Here is a 19,343-nt window from a genome sequence, read left to right as displayed (position 1 = left end):
GTGAATATTTGGAAGAATATGTCGGCAGATGACTCGGACAGGGAAGTGGAGCATCACACTGATCTAGAGACCGAGAAAGTCAAGGCTGAATTGGCCGTGGCATTTGCCCAGAACAAGAACAAGTCGGCAGATGGACGTCATGTGAGCAGCTTTGAAGTGGCGTAAGGCAACATGAAGGCTATTACTTTAAAGCGCACGAAAAACAAGAGTGACGTGAAAGAGGGAGAAGCAACGTCGGCGGAAGTGGAGCAGGCGGTGGTCACCATCAGGGAAGAGTCAGCGAATAGCAAGGAGCAGAATGGCGGAAGGCCGATTGAAAGCATGAAGAGGATGCAGGGTACGCTCTGGAAGCAGATTCCGAGGGTTCTAGCGCCGACTACAAGGAGGAACAAGCGTTCCACAAGAAAAAAAACTCACATATATCCGTGGAATGCATCATGATGAGTGGGGTGAAGCATCTGTGAGTCCGTCCGCGCCTCCGTCCATTCTTTCGTTCTTGTTTCTGTTCATCCATGCAATGATCTGTGCGTCCATCCATCCATCCGTGCGTGCGTTCATCTGTGCATCCATCCATCTGTGTGTGCCCGTTCGTGCGTCTATACGTACGTCTGTCCGCGCGTCCGTCAGTGCATTCATCCGTTCATTCATGCGCCTGCCCACTCATTCATGCGTTCTTCTGTCCGTCTGTTCGTGCGTCTGTCCATTCGTCCGTCCATGTAGTGAACACTTCAAATATGGCCATCTCGCATATTTTCATCATAAATTCATCATATAAAAAGAAGTACCACCATTCAGTGGACATTTCGAGGACTAAACAAGAGGTGGCAGGGTGAACTAGAGTCGCGGGACGCGTGCACTTTATTACGCATGCGCTTCATGTCTAGTTCCCACCTTTAACCACCTCTTGTTCATAACACTGCGGCCCAACCCTCACTAAAGCTTGCTAAAACCAAGGAAGTTACGCCCGGTGAGTTGAACAAGGCAACCCTTTTTGGCCAAATAGTGCTAAAAGTGCGTCGTTCTGATATTAGTTTTTTTAAGTAAGCATCAAATTCAAGGCAAATTTTTTTGGAGAATATGTCACCGATACTCTCCTCTGTAGATTATTTCATCAGAAACAACTATCTTTTTTATTCATGACTTACATGCGCGGGTTTCATCCTCAATTCTAATGAGTGCGCGCGTGGCGCTCCTAGTCCTGCTGTGGAGGTGGCTACGTACTACTACGATGCACTACTGCTGCATAGATCGCGAACGCACGACCCACGTCCTAAGGAGCGTCGCCCTAAAAGGCAACCACGGACAATAGTAGCAACCATTCTGCCGCCTCAACAACTGCTGACCCGAAAAGGAGTAATGAACGCCGAGTTGCCGGTGTGTGGTCGTGTGTGCCATGTGCAGTCCGTCATGCCAAGGTTAGACAAGACAGTTGCATGGACTACCGGTGTAAAATAGCTGGCATCTTTTCCACTCTTTCTGAGGGGAGGAGGACAGTATGCCAGCGGGGGCCACGATCACAGCCAACGTGGCAGAGGAGGACGATGAGCGCGGGTGGGTTCGTGGCACGCGGTCAGCAGCTGCTGGCAACGGGAAGTTTCGGCCGAGCATCGGTGGAGACAAGATTATTGCTAGTTTGTCTCGTTATGTTCCGTGAGGGTTTCCGGGCTAGCCGCTTTCCGAAACCCCACAGTATGAAGAATGAAATTCGGCCCGGCAGGTAAACTTCAGCTCTGTGTCACTAGTTTCTGACTCTTATAATAAATTGAATTATTATTGCGTGCTACGCTTTGGCGGCATATGTTTGTCTTCACAAACGGGAAATTTGTTCAAACCCTTATGAAAAACATTCCCAGTCACGTTATGGTGAACGTGATAAAACAAATCACTTTGGACTTGTCATATAAAAAAACAGTCATTGATTTTTCTCGCAATCAGCTGGATTGGGCTGACTGAACGTCGAGACGTATTCGGTTGATCGAACCGAAAGGGTTGTGCTCACGTGCCCAATGCTCTTGATATGTGCACCTTAACACGGACATGTCACTCTCGGTGTATTTTTCTACCGACTAAACTCACATAATGTACACGTGTATTGAAAGACTCAACCACGTTATATTCTCTTTATTATACTTCCTTGAATCAAGGAAATGTTGAACACTTCACTCTCAAGTTAACGCAGAAGTCCAGCAACTGCCATTTAAAAGACTGATAAGACATGCGTGAAGCACGTACATTATCACGGATAACATGACGGTCTGCAATATCTCATATACCTCTATAGAATAATGCACAGATATGATTTTAGTGACATTTTTTGTGGGCACACTCCACTATGAAACAATTGAAAATGTGACTTCTCATTCAAGCAATACCGCTGTAGCGCCCGCCTACTTTCCAAGGCAATCAATTCATGAGAAAGTAGCAGGGGGCCAGCAGGGTTGATATGTTTTGCCATTATTCTTTGGCGCAGTCTCTGAGTACATGAGGGCCAAGAAAAGTGATAAGCTAGTCTATTAGAACCCGAAACCTTCGCGGTCTTCACCCACTCTATCTTTTCATCTTCGCAACATTCACTGTAGCTATACAACTTGTCGTGGAGTGGCACTGTACATTCAAACGAATTGAAGCGCTTGTTGGCAAAGCAAGCCACGAAAAAGAAGAAAAAACAACAGAATCTCTTGATTGATGTTTGAGCGGGTTACTGTTTTGTACTACGGCTTCGTGAACATATCTCTTTTGTGCGTCTGTGTAGTAAATCAAACAAGGTCATGGTACCTATCCTTCTATCATGCGCTTGCGACGATAACGATTTCGCCTACGCGGACCTACCGCCTCAATGATCACAAAAAACAGTTGATTTACATTCAAATGTGGCGCTTGATTAACGCGCTCAAGCCGGCCTGCATGCACATAAAGTAGGCGTGAAGGAAGGGGCGTTGGTGGGAAAATGAATGCATATGTGGCCCGCAACGCACACGAATTGTTCATATGCACTCAGATAACGACAACTTAAGGCTGGCCCTTCTTCGCATTGGCTTCGTAAGAGCCACACAGCGTGCCATTGTCCAATGTCCACGTGTGCTTAGATGTGGCCCAGAGCTTGATGTGGACGAAGATCCAGATGATGGCACCCAGTGTCACTACGGAGCCGCAAAAGCGGAACAGGTTGTCATAAGATCCCACCTTGTCCCGGAAGTAGCCTGTATAAGAGCGCAATGAAGCACATATTGAGAGTATACTCTAAATAAAGGCGGCAAAGTACATGTTTTGGCAATACGGCTTCCTACTAACTGGCTTGCAGTTTTTTTTTGGCTGGTGCACATGAGCAAATGATAACTGGATCAGCCACAATCATAACGAAACCAAGTTGAAAGGTCTTCCTCGTTCAAGAATACTTCGGTCGATCGCTTTAATGGGCACCGCGAAGCTCTGGAGATGCCCAACCGCCTTTCAGATAGCCCTTAATGTCGGAACACAAATTATGCTTCAATGAACTTGCTACTTCCCAATTACATATCTAACAGCTTCCAGCACTACCCACGTCAGTATAATCCTGTCGAAAGCAATGACAGTGCTTTATTCATTCGAAAATATGGAAAGTTATGCCAAAGGCCTTAAGTCTGGAGGTAATGCTTCAAACTGCAGAGCCCTGAGGGAAACACAAGTTTAATGCCAGGGAAAGTGTTCGCAGTCCACCAGCTTTCTAACCTTCATTTTGTCGTTCACCCTACCAACCAATTGAGGAAGCCTTTCATTATGGTAGTTGGCGGGTTTTCATGCTGGAAACAGCGACATAATCATCATACACGACGTTCCAAAGATGAGCACCACATGAGTTTATTAACCTGTATATATAACTGAGTACAGAGACCTGTAGCACTTTGCCCCTATGGCGAAATGCCACAGCCATAGTCGCAATCGAATTTACATCTTCCTTTTCGGTGGCCCCACACCGCAACTACTATTGCACCGCGGCGCCTTGAAATAAGCGTGGTTGCCTAGCCTACACAAACGAAAAGGTATTAGTAAACTTGTGACAACATATGTACATGTTAGACAGTATTCTTTCGTATTTAATGCATCGCGAGTGATGGGGTGCGCATGATAAATTTATTCATGTCCGATACACACAATATAATACGGGTCTGGGTACTGACTATATTCATGACTACCTATGATCGACGTTAGTTGACGCTACGCAACATAAAGCTAGTGTAGGGCTTGTTACATTTTTAAAGGCCCTGATGATGGCCTGGCGCCTGATTACACGTGCAGCGACCTCTTTATGTATTCAGAGAATTCGCAGCATGGCTTGAATTCCACAAGCAACTTCTTAAACTCGCAAGAACGTATCGGGTATTGTCATAAGATGACGCCAATACTCACCAATTACGAGTGGCTTTCCCAGTGACGTCATCCCCGCAGACGCTGACACCATGCCATACGCCATAGACACTCTTTCGATGCCGACGTACTCCGCGCACAGCACAGAAAACAACACTACGGTAGTGCCGATGCAGAATGCAATCGCCGTCGCCATTGCGAACACTACAGCGTAGCTCTCCGCTAGCGGAAGCATGATGTACAGAGATCCCATCCACACGAAGCTGATGGTCATCAGGCACTGACGAGTGAAGTATCCTCTGTCAGCCAGTGCCGGAAGTGTCAGCCGACCGACCAGGTCGGCCACTGAACTGGTTGAGAGCACGGTCACCGCGTGTGAAACACTTATTCCACGGTCAATCGCGAAATCAACCAGTAGTGAAATGTAGCACTCGAAGGCGAAGCTGAACGCAATGTAAGAGTACATCACCACGTAAAACATGGGACACGAGAACACGGTAAGGCCGTGACGAAATGATCCTGGCACTAATTCCTGTTTTTTCGCACTTGCGTGGCCATCTGCCGATCCATTTGGAATCGCATTGCAGCTGGCTTTTGCGGTGTGGCCAGCAGTGTCAGCCACACTGCGCAGTTTCTTCTCTTGGGCCTGCTTGTCCTTCTGCTCTTTCAGCTTCTTCTTCAGCCATGATGGCTGACGCAGAAACAGGCTGAAAGCCACGGCGTTCAGACAAAGAGCACCGAAAAGCAGCAGGGCACTTTTAAAGCCGTAGTGATTGGTTGTCAGCTCGAGGAACTTTGGAAAAACGAATGTGCCCATGGTAGCACCAGCGAAATTGATTCCCATGGCAAGACCTTTGTAGCGAATGAAGTGCTCGTTGATGACAGTTGGAATAACGACAAACAGCATACCACTGCCGATTGCTGAAAGGAGAGAAGATATTACGATCTTCGTACTCTGGAAAGCCACAACTACTTATCACCTAGAGAGCCCAACACAATATATTCACAACAAAGGTCTAAAAAACGCCTATAACCACCCCACAGCACCGCTGGCAGGCTGAAGCCAGGGTACATGTGCCTGAATGTGGCTCACATGTGCCTGTATTGAGACGTAATTGAGGTAGACACGACATCCCCGCAATAATATTGATGTGGGTTGTCAACTCTAACAGTAGAAGTTTACCTGACAATGTTACTCATTTTTCAGATAATTGCATTAACACTGTACTTGTCGTCACGTCACCTCTTTGCATTTGAGAACACACGTTCGTAATGTTACACTTTAGTGGTGAACAGGTAGCAAATCAAAGAAAGCAAAAACAAGACTTAGATACCTCCACTTATAATGTACACTCAATAGTAACCACTTTGATGGGTTTTTATTTAACCGTGAATGTATTTATCATGTAAAAGGTACTATTTTCAAAGCATAAAGAAACGCTCGGTTCTGTTGAATCTAGCTTTAATGAACCAGAAGTGGCTTTTCATAGACTCGAAACAAATCTGATTCGTAAGTTATTTCCCAGTGACGTCATACCCGCAGACGCTGATGACGTCACTGGGAAATAACTTACGAATTAGATCTGTTTCGAGTCTGTGAAAAGTCACTTTCAACCAAACTCAACCAAACACAGCATCAACTTAGTGGTGCCTTTCTAAAAACCTAGCATAAAGTATCGCTTCGTGAAACGTATAGAAAGGAAGCGTCACTTCACAAGACGTATTAAACGAAGCATAACCTCTTAAGGTTCCAGACCAGCTAGGTTCCACTCAGTTCAATTCCTTCTGTAGCCTTGAGTCTCTAGTGGCAGCTGCAGTATTTTTCGCAACTACGCACGTGAACATACAGATAAGAGTTTTCATTTTTAATTTTTTAAAAGGCGTTCATATATAGTTTGTACGTGCTCATTGAGGGCTTTGAACATGGCTTAAGGTATATGTCGTATATTGTGGCCTTGAGTGATTCATTATCTCGAATACCATTCTAGAGTCAATTCAATGCTTCAGTGAGAGCATATAGCTGGGAGCTTCTCTCGTGTAGTGTCAGTACAGAGCAACAAAGCTACAGAAAGAACAGTACACATAACAGTACAATGCACGCTCTGTTTATTAGCTTTAAGATATCTATCTGCTTGAATTTAAGAAGGTATCATTGTGCTTCATGCTTGTCTCTTTCTAGCGTCATAAATGTGCACCTACGTTATGCATGCCTTTCAAAATCTTTTGTGCACTGTCTGAAATAATGAATGCAATATTCTTGGTACTTGTGAAATTTACGGTTTTTTCTTCTGTTTTTCTCACTCGAAGCAAGGTACTCTAACAAAGAAAGAGTTTATAGGCAACACAAGTGCACCTACCAGTCAAAAATTGATCGTTTAGTTGCTATGAAATCCATAGGCCATCGTTGAAGTCCGTGTTTACTAGCATTTTCTCATGCAATAAATATTAGAAGCCTACTTACAGTGGACAATGCCCAAGCTGAAAACGAGGTATTCAGTGTTGGTGGCGAAGTACGAAACCATGAGTCCAAGGGCTCCAATGGAGCCGCCGACTATTGCCACAGGTCGTGGAGTATACCGATGCGCTAAGGGCCCTGCAATGAGACCTGGAAATACAGACGTAAATATAATACGCTATTTACCTGAATTGCCTCTCGAAAGAATGCGCTTTAAACGTAGTACGATGTGAACAGTACCATGGCCTTATTTAAGGCGCCTTCTACATTAGCCCGGATGCTACCCAGTATATTCAAAATCCTTGATGATTGTTTGATATGTGGGGTTTAACGTCCCAAAACTACCATATGATTAAAGACGCCGTAGTGGAGGGCTCCGGAATTTCGACCACCTGGGGTTCTTTACCATGCACCCAAATCTGAGCACATGGGCCTAAAACGTTTCCGCCTCATTCGGCAATGCAGCCACCAAAGCCGGGATTGCATCCCGCGACCTGCGGGTCAGCAGCCGAGTACTTTAGCCATTAGACCACCGCGCGGGGCTTCAAAATCCTTATGTCATGCAGGGAAATTAGTTACACACAATTCAACTTCTATAGATGAGCACTTGCCAGCTCATGTTCCCAAGATACTCTAGTTTTTAATTTTTCATCAAGTTTCCAAAACACTCTAGTATCTGGTAGTTCACCGTTATTAATATTCGTGCACGTGAATCTTGCGTGGCAACTACGAATGAGGTATTCTTGCATTAAGGTCAACATTTATCAGCCGACGAATGAACAAGACGTGCGAACAAGTCATAAGCAGTTAAACGATTTGACAAACTTCTTGCTAGCTTTGGCAGTTTTTCTGATATTCATATCTACGAATGTATTGCTGATCAAATTAGCGTTGCTTCCGATGAATAGTATAGTCATGTACTGTCATAAGCTGCGTTCCTCTGTGTGAGCTCACCTTAAAAGCTCTAGCGTTGTTCGCAGTGGTCCCTTCGTTCAAGATATTTTCATTTGAGTACAGACTACTCGAGCTTGCAACATTTTGCGTGATGATTGCCTTCCGAATAAGTTTCACACAATTGCAATTTCGGGCCAATTATACATATGTGCAAAGGGAATGCAGTGCACTTTGTATGTTCCTTTCGTTCCAGGCTATCTTGAAAGCGCTTGCTTATGTCAACACTTGTGGGCATAAATTTTAGTATAACTCATAGGGCGAAACTCAGACAGCGGGATATTGAGCAGTCATTCTTGTTGCACCGTTGTAGATAATAAGGAAACTCATGTGACTGAACCTGTTAGCAGCAGCACACCGCCGAGTAATATGATGGGCCATGCAGCCTGTGTTCTGGTGGCGCCGAAGGTGTCCAGAATGGCCACGTACAAGAAGCCACTCGATCTTCGTCCACCGACGCCGAAAAATGTAGCAAGGGCGCACGCTCCTGCAAATCAAGCAAGCGCGAGTTTCACACACACCCAGCGCGTGTACACGCACGCACACACACTCACAAATAGCATTGTCGTTTTACTGTAAATGAAGTACAAAGGAATTGTACTAATTTGCAAATTAACGTTTGCAGCTGACATGATTACACTATGGCATGCTATAAATGATTGAAGATGTACCACCCCGCGAGTATGTAGTACTTCAATGGAGTTCTTCAGGTCAATGCGGCTTGTCAGCTCGGGGCTCAGTGACGAGATGCACGTCCATGTATTTTTTTTTTGCCCTTTGGCAACGTTACTTACTCCTTGACCTAATGTGAGTAAAGTTGCCAGTAATGTTACAACCACCATTCTGCCATATTTGATTTTGCAGTGCAGCCGATAATCTGCTTACTACACTAGAGATTGCTTCTAAAGGGCTCCGCAAAGTTCAGGTTACAAAGGGTACATTCGCATAGTTTATTTACTTAATAATTGTTTTACTTATATCACACTGTATAAAAAGCCGTAATTGGGAGAGAGCGAAAAAGGAAAACGCTTAAAAGAACAGAATTTCAGCAAGCAGCCAAAACTTTCGAGCTACTCATGCACAAAAAAATGCGCATCGCGCAAGTTTATAAATTAATGTTCTTCGTGAAGCACTCGTGGTACTCGCACTCACTCAATTTTACTGGGGACTCGTACGTAAAACCATAATGCGCAAAGGCCTCGGTGGAACACCTTACTGCCTAATCTTTTTTTTTCGTGCTCAATAGTGTTAGATATGTAGTGTGTGATTGTAATATGTAGTAACATTTATTATTGACAGCTTGATCACGCTTAGTCGTAAGAAAAATTGCCCACTACGGCGCTTTTATACATGCCGGAAAAGCTTGCTGTGGATTAAGCGATGACGTACACTCACTAGTCTTGTCCGTGGACTCGCTGCTTATATGAACACGTCGTTGTCAGCACGAAAAAGGGACTCTTCAACAACGCCAGAAAAGCACCATTCATCACGCACCTTACATCTCACTGTCAGTCATGCCGACTAGGACCGCAAACAGTGAGTAAGAGAACACAACACTTTATTCCCTCAGGGTCATATAATGAAGGCTAGCATGAAATGAAACGCTCAAAACGGTACATGGTAATTTTCAATTTGGCACATTACTTGCAAATACAGCTTACCAATCAAAAACAAAGACCGAAGGTTGAATGCAAACACAACAGGCACTGCAGGCACTGCAATGCTGTAGTTGCGCTTTTGGCTCACGCTGTTTGCACCCCATTCTCATAACACAGACCATTCTCATAACACAGAAGTCATGCAGAGTAGTTACTCTTCATAGTAGGCCTCCTTTGAACATATCTCAGACTACAAATATCAGACGAAATTCCTATGGCGGGCTCGCATAGCGTGGTGTAGAAGAGTTACATGCTTACACAGAAAAGGAGTTTAGTCGAAACAGATCAAACGTTTCAACAACGATCTGGTTAAACTGGGTTTTCTATCAATATCGACCGTACCTTTAAGTTGTGGACCCAGTAGTGCGCCATATGTGAATCTAAGCGTTCAAATTAAATAAATGTCACACAGTTCTATCGAGCTTTCATTAAGAAAGAGTATATAGCGGGAAACCTAGAGACGACTGTAAAAACTATATTGCAATACTTATGTATAAATCATTACACTAGCATTATGCAGTGTGTTCTGCGTATACATGGTCCATAGGACGTCACTTATTAATTCAGTTTGAACCAGAATAGACAATTAAAGAAATCTCACCTGCCGTCATCCAGCTGTGGATGCTGTCGGGCCCGTAACGAGGTATTCCTTTTCTCGCATTGCTCGTAGGCGAAGTTGCACACCCGTTCTTTTTCTCGGCAAGAGTGGACGCCTGGTCTGAGACAGTCATGGCGACCAGGCAAGACGGGCACTTCTAATCACGGGCCATGCACTGCAGGTAAAAAAAAAGAAAAACTCCTAAATGACTCATCGAAGCTCTCTTAGACCACTGCGCGCCGCGTGTCGGCAGTACCCTTGAATATTGAATGTCGACGCTGCACACACCCACGCCCGTCGAAATACAACTATTGAATCAGAACAAGCAGGGGGTTTAGTGTAGAGTATACGGCTATTCTTTTCTCCGTTCTATCCAATAACTACCCGGGTACCTTCTTACCTGCTATCTTTGGTACGGTGCCAGCCGGGCTTCAAAGCGACTGAGCAATCGCACTGTCACTAAAAGTAACATGTCCCGCCCGTATATGTGCTAGACGACCACAACCCTTCGCCGACGGGGCCTTCAAGTTCCCCATGAAGGTCTCAACAAAGTCCCGACAGCTTGAAAGGCAGGACGGGCCGCAGAGCGTAGACGTGTGCCTAATCGAAAGTACACGTGCAGCCGAGTTTTGTTCCCTCTCACCGTTGCGCAAAATTTGTCTTCCTTGACAGGGCATGGCGAGACGCCGGCTTACTAGTGTGGCTCACTCGGACACGTTCCTCTTCGGTGCCTAGGCAACTCCGCGAGACGGCTTGAATTGAAAAGAAGAACATGGTGGCGGAAATAACATTCACGGCTCACAATCTATAGATTATGCTTATACAATATAACACGCGCCTATATTGTATTGTCTCACCACCAAACTTCTTTAAATAAGCAAGAGTGAAAAGTAAGCGGGAATAACGTTGCTGAACATGCATCGAATGCTTACAATAAGATACTGATATCTTGGTACAACACTCTTAGATGGAGCCAGGTCCGTTGCCAGAATTAATTTTTTGTGGGGACGGGGGAATCAATTTCGAAAGCTTAGAAAATAATAAACCTCGTAAATTTATTGTTTATTCTCAGTAAAGCACCCCATTTTTCCTGGGAAGGGAGATAGGCAGCTAATGCATGCCCCCCCCCCCTCCATGGCTACTGGCATGAATGGAGCCATGGAAGCAGGGAAGCAAGAGCATAGTGTAAGAGCTTAAAGTGAAAATGCAGCTACAGCTACATACTTTGAATATGTGGAATACGCAAACATTTTCCCGTTGTGTTTCTATCCCAATATTAAGCGTGAGGTGTCTTGCATGTCGAAACCATCATATGAGGCGCACCAATTCAGAGGTCTCTGGCAATTTTCACCTTTTAGGTTTAGCAGCCAGGCGCCAAAACCTATGTGCCCCACGGCAGCGCTGTGTAGCCTACGTCTGAAATGGGTGGTTAAAATACACCTTTCAACGTTAGATATGCTGTTATCTCCTTAGCTGAGTGAGTGTCGCATTTGGTGCTTTGTGGTATGATACATACCGATAGTCACGGAAACATGAGTAGTTAATTTAATGCAGTAATGTAAACCGATGTGTCTCTAGGCTGCTTATTGTGCTTTTATCTCCCCGTCTTCGTGGAAGCGCCGAAGTGAATCATTCCAATCGGCCACGTTGCGGCCGGTGTAACACTGTACAAAGAAATAAAAATATATCCCAGTACTTGAAGTTTTATGCGAACTCAATTGTACATCCGCGACCCATGCACCATAAGGCTCATGCACCTGTTCTTGTCTGCGCCCTAGTCTGATGCCGAAGACTGCACAAGCTAAGTGTTTTCATCCAGGCATTGCCACACACCATCGGGCCCTTCGAACATTCGCGCATTGTTTCTTCAAAGAAGATGCTGTACCTAATTGCACCCACACGTTATCACCGTCATAACGCAAGGTGGCGGCTTTGGCGCCTGTGCGACAATGCACTATCTTTGCGCACGCCTCTGTGTGTTGCAGCAAAGTGTCCTACGTTCAGCCTAACATTCAAATTGTACAGGTGCGTCCAACGAGAGCGTAGTGCGAAATTTCGAAAATTGGCCGTACAAAATTACAATGCGGTAATAACTGTTAAAGTTATTGCGTACAGCAACTACGATATGATTATGAGAGATGCCGCAGCGGAGCGATGCGAAAATTTCAATTACCTGGGATTCGGTAAGGTGCACCTAAATCTCAAGACAGAGACCTCTAGGATTTCGCCTTCCCCGAAATGTGGCTGCCGTGTCCTTGACTCAATCCCCCATCTTTCGTTGCATTAGCTGAGTACATTCATCAGCTAAGCATCGCTTGAGAAAACAAAGTGAGCAATAAATGGGGTGTTGACGGGCTTTTCACAGCACTAGGCTAGCTGAGGAGGTTGCACCAAGCTGTTATTGAAAAAAGGAGGCAACTACGATCAAACAAACATGCCACCAGGTTCATTTTTGTATTGAAGGCATTGTTTACACCAACTCTTTGTTGGGCCGGAAATATTACGTAGCGTTGACGGGATTCTGCTTAAATTACCGACCAAGAAAGCCCCGGACAGCGGTATCATTGCTTTCCGTGAGCGGGAGGTGGGGGGTAGAGGAGGGGGCTTTGTTAACTATTGTAAGCGGTGTGAGCGCACCTCAGCATATAATGCAACGCAAGTGTTGGGATGGGATCGCAACCAGATCTGGCGAGATATTTGTACGGTTGTTCACATACGCCAGGAGGCAGAGAGGCGCTTCGGTGGGGCCTCAGTTGCCCTCACATAAAGAGAAAGAAACAGAGAGAGATTAGCTTTTTGTTGTGTTTCTTGCATGAGCTGCACCTGTGCAGCACGATGACAGAATGATGACACTACAATCAGTTTGAATGTTTTTTCTCATTCTTTTTGTTATGAGCTTACATGTCTCAGATTGCAAATAAAATTTTCACTTAAAGTCTAGCGGCCACCCTGCTTGCATCTTTCTGAGCCCTGGTTTTTCTGCACTGCAGCATGTGTTCAAGTCAGTACCAGCTGCCCCCAGTATCAGCTGTAGAGCCGTTACCTCGTATTGACTCCATATGCGGTAGCTTTGCAATGCTCTCCTCAATCGGCATCATTGAACTTGTTTTTACTCTGTGACGCGAGTTAAGCTTGTACGGTCTGGTTCGACCTGAATCTCAGACCACTCGCTTGTGGGTAGTATAGGCTGCCACAATGCCCAGCTACCGCTTGTCAGAGATGACTAAGGAAAGTGTTCCACCTACTGGGCGTGAGCTTCCGGTGGTGTAGAAGGTAGCTTATGGCACAAGTGGCGGCAACTGAATGCACAGTAGTGACCCCTATGTACCCTTCAAAGTAGTCTGCATTGACTATATTAAACGTGTTACTAGTTGCCGCCGTTCGCAAATGCCCGATGTGGTCTATTCTCAGAGTATGAAAAAAAATGTGCATATGGGCGTGATCGGTGTGAGAAGCTCGGATTCCCATCAAGGACGCCGCTTGTTTTGTTGGCACACTTTAACGCACAGTCTTGTTTTTTGTCCATTCTCGACCACGGATTATGCTCTGCCAACAAAATTATTGTTGAGAAAACATAATCGAATCACCACGATTTTCCCTCCGTTGTAGTTCGCAATCAGGCGCCCACATCCCGCTGTCGCGCTCCTGTTTGGTGACAGGACAGCGAAGAGGCGCTGCATCTCTTTCACTGTATTGCAGTACGTAGAAGCAGCACGTCACAGTAACAAACACTCTGTGAAAGTTCGTGTTAGTGTTGGCTACCGCATCGCCTCTCATTTAAAAGTTTTTCTTGCGTAGGAGGTTATGGGATTTTACGTGCCAAAACTGTAAACAGCGTCGTGGACCGTCTGATGACCTCCTCTCTTTTTTTTTACAACGTATCTTTTCTCTCATCCTTTATCCCCCTTACCCCCTTCCCCAGTACAGGGTAGCCAGCCGGTCTGAGGACTGGCTAACCTTCCTGTCTTTCCTCATTTATTCCTCCTCCTCCTCCTTACGTGCCAAAGTATCAATGCCATTATAGGGCGGACGTCATAGATGGAGGGCTCCAAAAACATTTGAGCACCTTGGGCTTTTTAAAGTGCATTGAAATAAAGGCGGACATTTGTTTCTTGCATTAGGCTCCCTAAAATTGCGCCAGCATTTCACGCCCAAACAAATTGTTTACAAACTATCAACATTAGGAAGCACGCGCATTCGTGCAGCCCAAGTAGCTTGAGGTAATTCCACAATACGACTTGTGAAATTAAGTCCAACAGTATTCGTTTCAACAGTATTCTCCGCAGTAACTGTAGCAATGCATTCATCACTCTTTTCAGCAATGCACTTACGATGATGGCATACAGGATCGGTTTGATCTGTCATTTGTCTGTAATGAACGTGAGCACCCGTGAGGGTTCGTCTGTGCACACTCCTGTAACGAAAGCAATCGCGCAGAACACGTGTTGTTTGAATGTACGAGGTCTTGTTTTTCAGAACTCGACCTTCACGCCTCTGCGAAAGTTTTTTTTTTACTACTCCAGACAATTGCAAACAGGCCGGCGTGGTTTCCGCTAGCACCCCTGGGTGTCTTCGTCACGCTCCACCTTTGTGGCCTGCTATTGATACCACTACCACGTGGGAAGCCCCACATAATCCTAAGATGTAGATGCAGAGACATAAGCTCAGCCAGTCAGAAATAACGCAGCTGGAACTCGCATTTGCAACTACTCTGGCACAAGCAACATGTGGGTTTGCTGGCGACGGCATTACCCAGTGACGCAAAGAAGACGATTTCACTCTAACAATGTTCAGAAGTTGAGCTTAAACATCTGTAAAAAATAAAATACAGGATCGATTACTTAAACATCTTCGAATTATCATTGCAGATTCTAGGTTTCTGTAGTACAAGTGATACATCAGTCACAACGGCTTGTATTTCAATGGAAGTAACTGCCCGTCAGTAAATAGATGCCTGCGTCAGCATATGTCCCTGTCCATAAGCGGCAATAAAATGACAGCCCTGACAGCTAAACATGAAGTCATCGCGCAACCAGTGTAAGTGTGGCAGTGTGATGATTGAACGTAAGGAGTGTAATTTATATCCTTGTTTTTATTTTGTTTTGTCGAACAATAATAACAACCAACAAATGATAAAACAAATGAAGGTGGTTGTTATTTGAAGTAACTACGATGTAACTGCGGAAAAATTGGAGCAGCCTAAAACTACCTGGCTGCTTGAATGAACAAAACCCGCTACTGTCATTTTGCAGACACTTATGACGCATATACAGTATCTTTTGGTTTCTTCAATCCGCATTATTTTTATTGGTGTGGCTATCCACCAGCTAACATGATTATTTCGCAACACCGAAGCTCTGTAGAACTATTAGTCGTTGATGATGAAAAGAAAGTACTATATAATCAATGCCGGCTCAAGATTTCGCCACGTGAAGTTTTTACGCCATCCTTCGTAAAAATTAGTAAGCGAAGCTGCATAAATAATTGTAACATCAAAATTTCGCAAGAACAGTTTTTAATTAAAAAGTACACACTGCCATTACCAGAACTTCTTTCGTGCGATCTTTCGAAATCAGTGTTACAGAAAGTTAAAGCTTGTTCGTGATTACAGGCACTATATGTGTTATGTGTAATGAAAGCTTAGCGTCGTCTGTCTTATGAGTAGCATCAGAAATGCCTATTCAACCATCATCTTTCCACCCTTTCTTTTTAGTGCCTAATCGGATCCATATTACTTTATTAAAAGATTTGTTCTTCGGCTAACTCTGCATGCATCTTGAAAACAGCACAACAATCTCATGACGAAGGAGGAAGCAACAACGGGACAGTTGTTTTTTTTTTCTTCGTCCTTCTGTGTATGCGAGGTTTTTTGAGATAAATAAAAACCAACTAGCCCAAATCATCGTTCTCCTAAACTTAGCATGCATGCTGACACTCCTTCACATGAGTATAAAATTACGCGCTAGTTATTCATGATGTGTCAGTGAACACCGAAATTCGTGGAATAAACGAAATCTCATGCCGGTGTCACACAGGCACTTTTGATCGTAATCTGGGCCGCTTCGGATCGTAATTCTGGATTGTGATAAGACGTTCTTCGCTGCTCCATAATACAGCCTATTTCGAATCAAATGTGGTGCCACGTAAAGAACCAAATCTTGAATGTGGTGCCAAATCATGATCGTCTTAATTACTGATCGTGCAGCAGCGACTGTGAGAATGCCCCCGCGCAATCAGAATTAGTAGCAAATCATTCATGTGACTAATTCGACATTCTCTGCTTTTTGGATGATTTGAATAAATTAGAGTGTAATAAATAATATAATTGCGAACAACTTGCTTGGAAATTTCTCGATCTGTTCAGACATCACAAAAATACATTCGAGAATGCTATGCGCACGCAAGCCTCCACAGTTATCCACTTTAAAAACGTGGTTGCAAAACAGACATGACTGTTTATGTTTGAACCCAAATAAATATAATACAAACACAATACAGTACCCGTGACTTAGTGATATGGCACTCCTGTTTAGCTGATAAAGTGTTTGTAGCAATGCCTTTTGGATGTGTATGAAGAAAAGGAATGCTGGGATTAGAAAACTTTTTCCTAAAGCTAAGGTTTCTGTGACCTGTGTAACAGAAACAAGCTGTGCGACAAGATTATTCTTGCAGCTCTCCGTAAAAGTTTTCGATTATCATTTTGACACTCTTAGTGTGTTTTTCTCGGCCACAACGCATAAAAAAGGTGTTCTACTTCGCAAGAGAGTGAGGGACAGGAGGGGCTTGCCATGACACGCTTTTCAAGTTTCTGTTGGCTGAGTTGCGTTTGGTACGCGTGATTGGTCATTTTGTCATGTGCCATGCTGTTGATATCATGCATTATTTTGTGCCCCCTGACATCGCTGTGTTTTTATGACTACGTGACCCACGAGGCTGTTCTCAATGCTCTTGAAGCAGCTGAACTTGGAGGTCGTGTCTTTTGATGGGTTAGAAGCTACCTCACAAAGAGATCCATGTTCGTTTTAACTGAAGATGGGTCTATGAATAAGTATTTCACAAGTCGTGGGGTGCCACAAGGTGGTGTTTTGAGTCCAACACTTTTCAACCTGGTTCTCGTGGGGCTCATCGAAATGCTGTCACAGACGGCTTATATATCTCTCTACGCTGACGATATCTGCATTTGGGCGTCCGGCGTGACACGGCCTCAAGTGCACGCAAGAATACAGAAAGCGGCAACAATGACATCGACATACCTTCGCCAGCAAGGTTTGACTATCGCCACAGAAAAGTGCGCAGCGGTGGCGTTTACACGCAAACCGATGTCTTTCTACGCATTGTGCATCGATGGCAAATCAATCCCATATAAGAGCACATATAGATTCTTAGGCGTCATCGTAGATCGTGACCTAACCTGAAGCCCGCATGTCACATACCTGAAGAAAAAGCTCATTGGAATTGAGAATGTATTCAAGTTCGTCGCCGGAAAATCATGGGGCCCATCCGTGCACTCCATGTTGCAGCTTTATACAGCCTTCTTTCTCGGAACTCTCCGGTACAGCCTTTCTGTCCTGTCCAACACGTGCAAGACTAACATCCGTGCACTGCAAAGCGTACAAGCCCAAGCACTTCGGACATGCCTTGGCCTTCCAAGATGCTCATCGACAGTGTCAACTATTGTTATTGCACAAGAACAACCGGTGACAACGCACATCATTGTCGAGACGCTGACAGCGCACATTCGGCATTTATCACGGCTACCGTCACATCATTTAACGTGTTTGACAGCTCGGAGGCCCCATTCTTCGTACTGCGGTATCGTGACAAAACATCAGGACATACTACCACCTGGCTTCAAACTTGCCATGCATCCAGCAACTGCGCCATGGAGTCTTCATCAACCTGACGTGCGCTTATCAGTTCCTGGAATCTTTAAGAAGGCACGCATGTCAACGCTAGCCCTGAAGCAACTGACTTTGCGTCTGTTGGACGAAAGGTACTTCGACCGCATACATGTTTACACCGATGGCTCGACTAATTCCAACAGCTCCACAGGAGCGGTGGTTGTTCCATCTGAAAATGTGTTGCTTCAGTACAAGTTTTCTCACACCACGACGTCGACAGCAGCAGAGCTCGCAGCACTTCAAGGTGCAGTAAATTACATTCTTGGCCAGCAACCTAACCAATGGGCCATCTTTTGCGACTCCAGGTCAGCCTTACAGTCACTACGGTTTGTTATGCAGCACGGGCTACATGAACAATCAGTATATCAGATAAGGCACGACTACCACGAAGCGCTCGCGGAAGGTCACGATATTGTATTTCAGAGGTTGCCGAGTCATTTCCGAATCGTCGGCAATGACCGCGCGGATGAAGCTGCTCGATCGGCTCATGATCAAGACCAGCGCACGCCCATACCACTCTTGAGAACGGACGCTGCAAGGCTACTACAATCACTTGCTCGCCGTATATCTCTCCTACAATGGAATGCGCAGGGTTTCTCCAACACGCACCTGTATTCGATCAACCCGAACTTGCAGCTTCGTTTGCCATCCGGGCTCCCACGATGCGCTGAAACTTTACTGTGTCGCATGAGGTTGGGCGTGGCATTTACGAATTCGTACTCTCGTCTCCTTGGAATGGCGAGCACTTCGTCATGCAACATCTGCGCCTGCGAGGAAACGCTTGAGTACATTTTATGTCATTGCCCAGCATACCTGACCGAACGACGTATTATAGAAGCCAAGCTCTGTCAGCTGGATTCACGGCCGCTTACAGAAGAGAAGATCCTGGGACTTTGGCCGACGGCTTCCCATACGCGCAAAGCCACGAAAGCCCTCTTGTACTTTTTAAGGACCACCAGACTTCACGACCGGTTGTGAAAGAACTGTGCGAGACCGTGCTGTGTAGTCTCGAGCTGACTTTTCATGCTTCTCTTTCTTACTCCTCTTATTTTCTATCTCTTTTCGTTCTACTATTCTCCTTTTCCTCCATCCAAAGTGTAGAGTAGCCAACCGAGCCAAGCTTGGTTAACCTCCCTGCCTTTCCTCTCTATTTATCTCTCTCTTTCTCTCTTAGGCTGAAACATTTAAATCAGGATTATACGAGCTTGACTGGATTCCAGCCTTTCTTTCTAACCGAACAAAGTTTCTTTTGGCTAAATATGTCTGCTCCCGCATCTAACCGGTGCTCTCAGGTGTTTCCCGAGGCTCTGTCTTGAGACCCTTGCTGTTCCTCGTTTTCACGAATGACTTGCCTACTCACGTCTCATCAAAGGTATGCATACTCACTGATGACTGCATAGTTTATCCGTAAATAGTAAGATTCAGTTATGTGTCCG

The 19,343-nt window shown here is 45.1% G+C and overlaps 1 protein-coding gene across 1 annotated transcript; it reads right to left on the bottom strand.

The window, feature by feature from the left end:
• Nucleotides 1–2,881: 2,881 nt before the first annotated feature.
• Nucleotides 2,882–10,175, bottom strand: LOC142761761 (monocarboxylate transporter 9-like). Its single transcript, XM_075884623.1, has 6 exons — nt 10,010–10,175; nt 8,091–8,237; nt 6,806–6,949; nt 4,969–5,265; nt 4,387–4,902; nt 2,882–3,200 (listed from the first exon to the last, which is right to left on the bottom strand). Exons 1-6 carry the CDS (start codon nt 10,137–10,139, stop codon nt 3,010–3,012), a joined length of 1,425 nt encoding a protein of 474 aa, XP_075740738.1. The 5' UTR covers nt 10,140–10,175; the 3' UTR covers nt 2,882–3,009.
• Between the last annotated feature and the right edge of the window lie 9,168 nt (nt 10,176–19,343).

Source organism: Rhipicephalus microplus, unplaced genomic scaffold (assembly GCF_043290135.1).
Source record: "Rhipicephalus microplus isolate Deutch F79 unplaced genomic scaffold, USDA_Rmic scaffold_41, whole genome shotgun sequence".
NCBI classification, from domain to species: domain Eukaryota; kingdom Metazoa; phylum Arthropoda; class Arachnida; order Ixodida; family Ixodidae; genus Rhipicephalus; species Rhipicephalus microplus.
The sequence above is the reverse complement of the archived record's forward strand: the minus strand, read 5'-3'. Positions and strand labels throughout refer to the sequence as shown.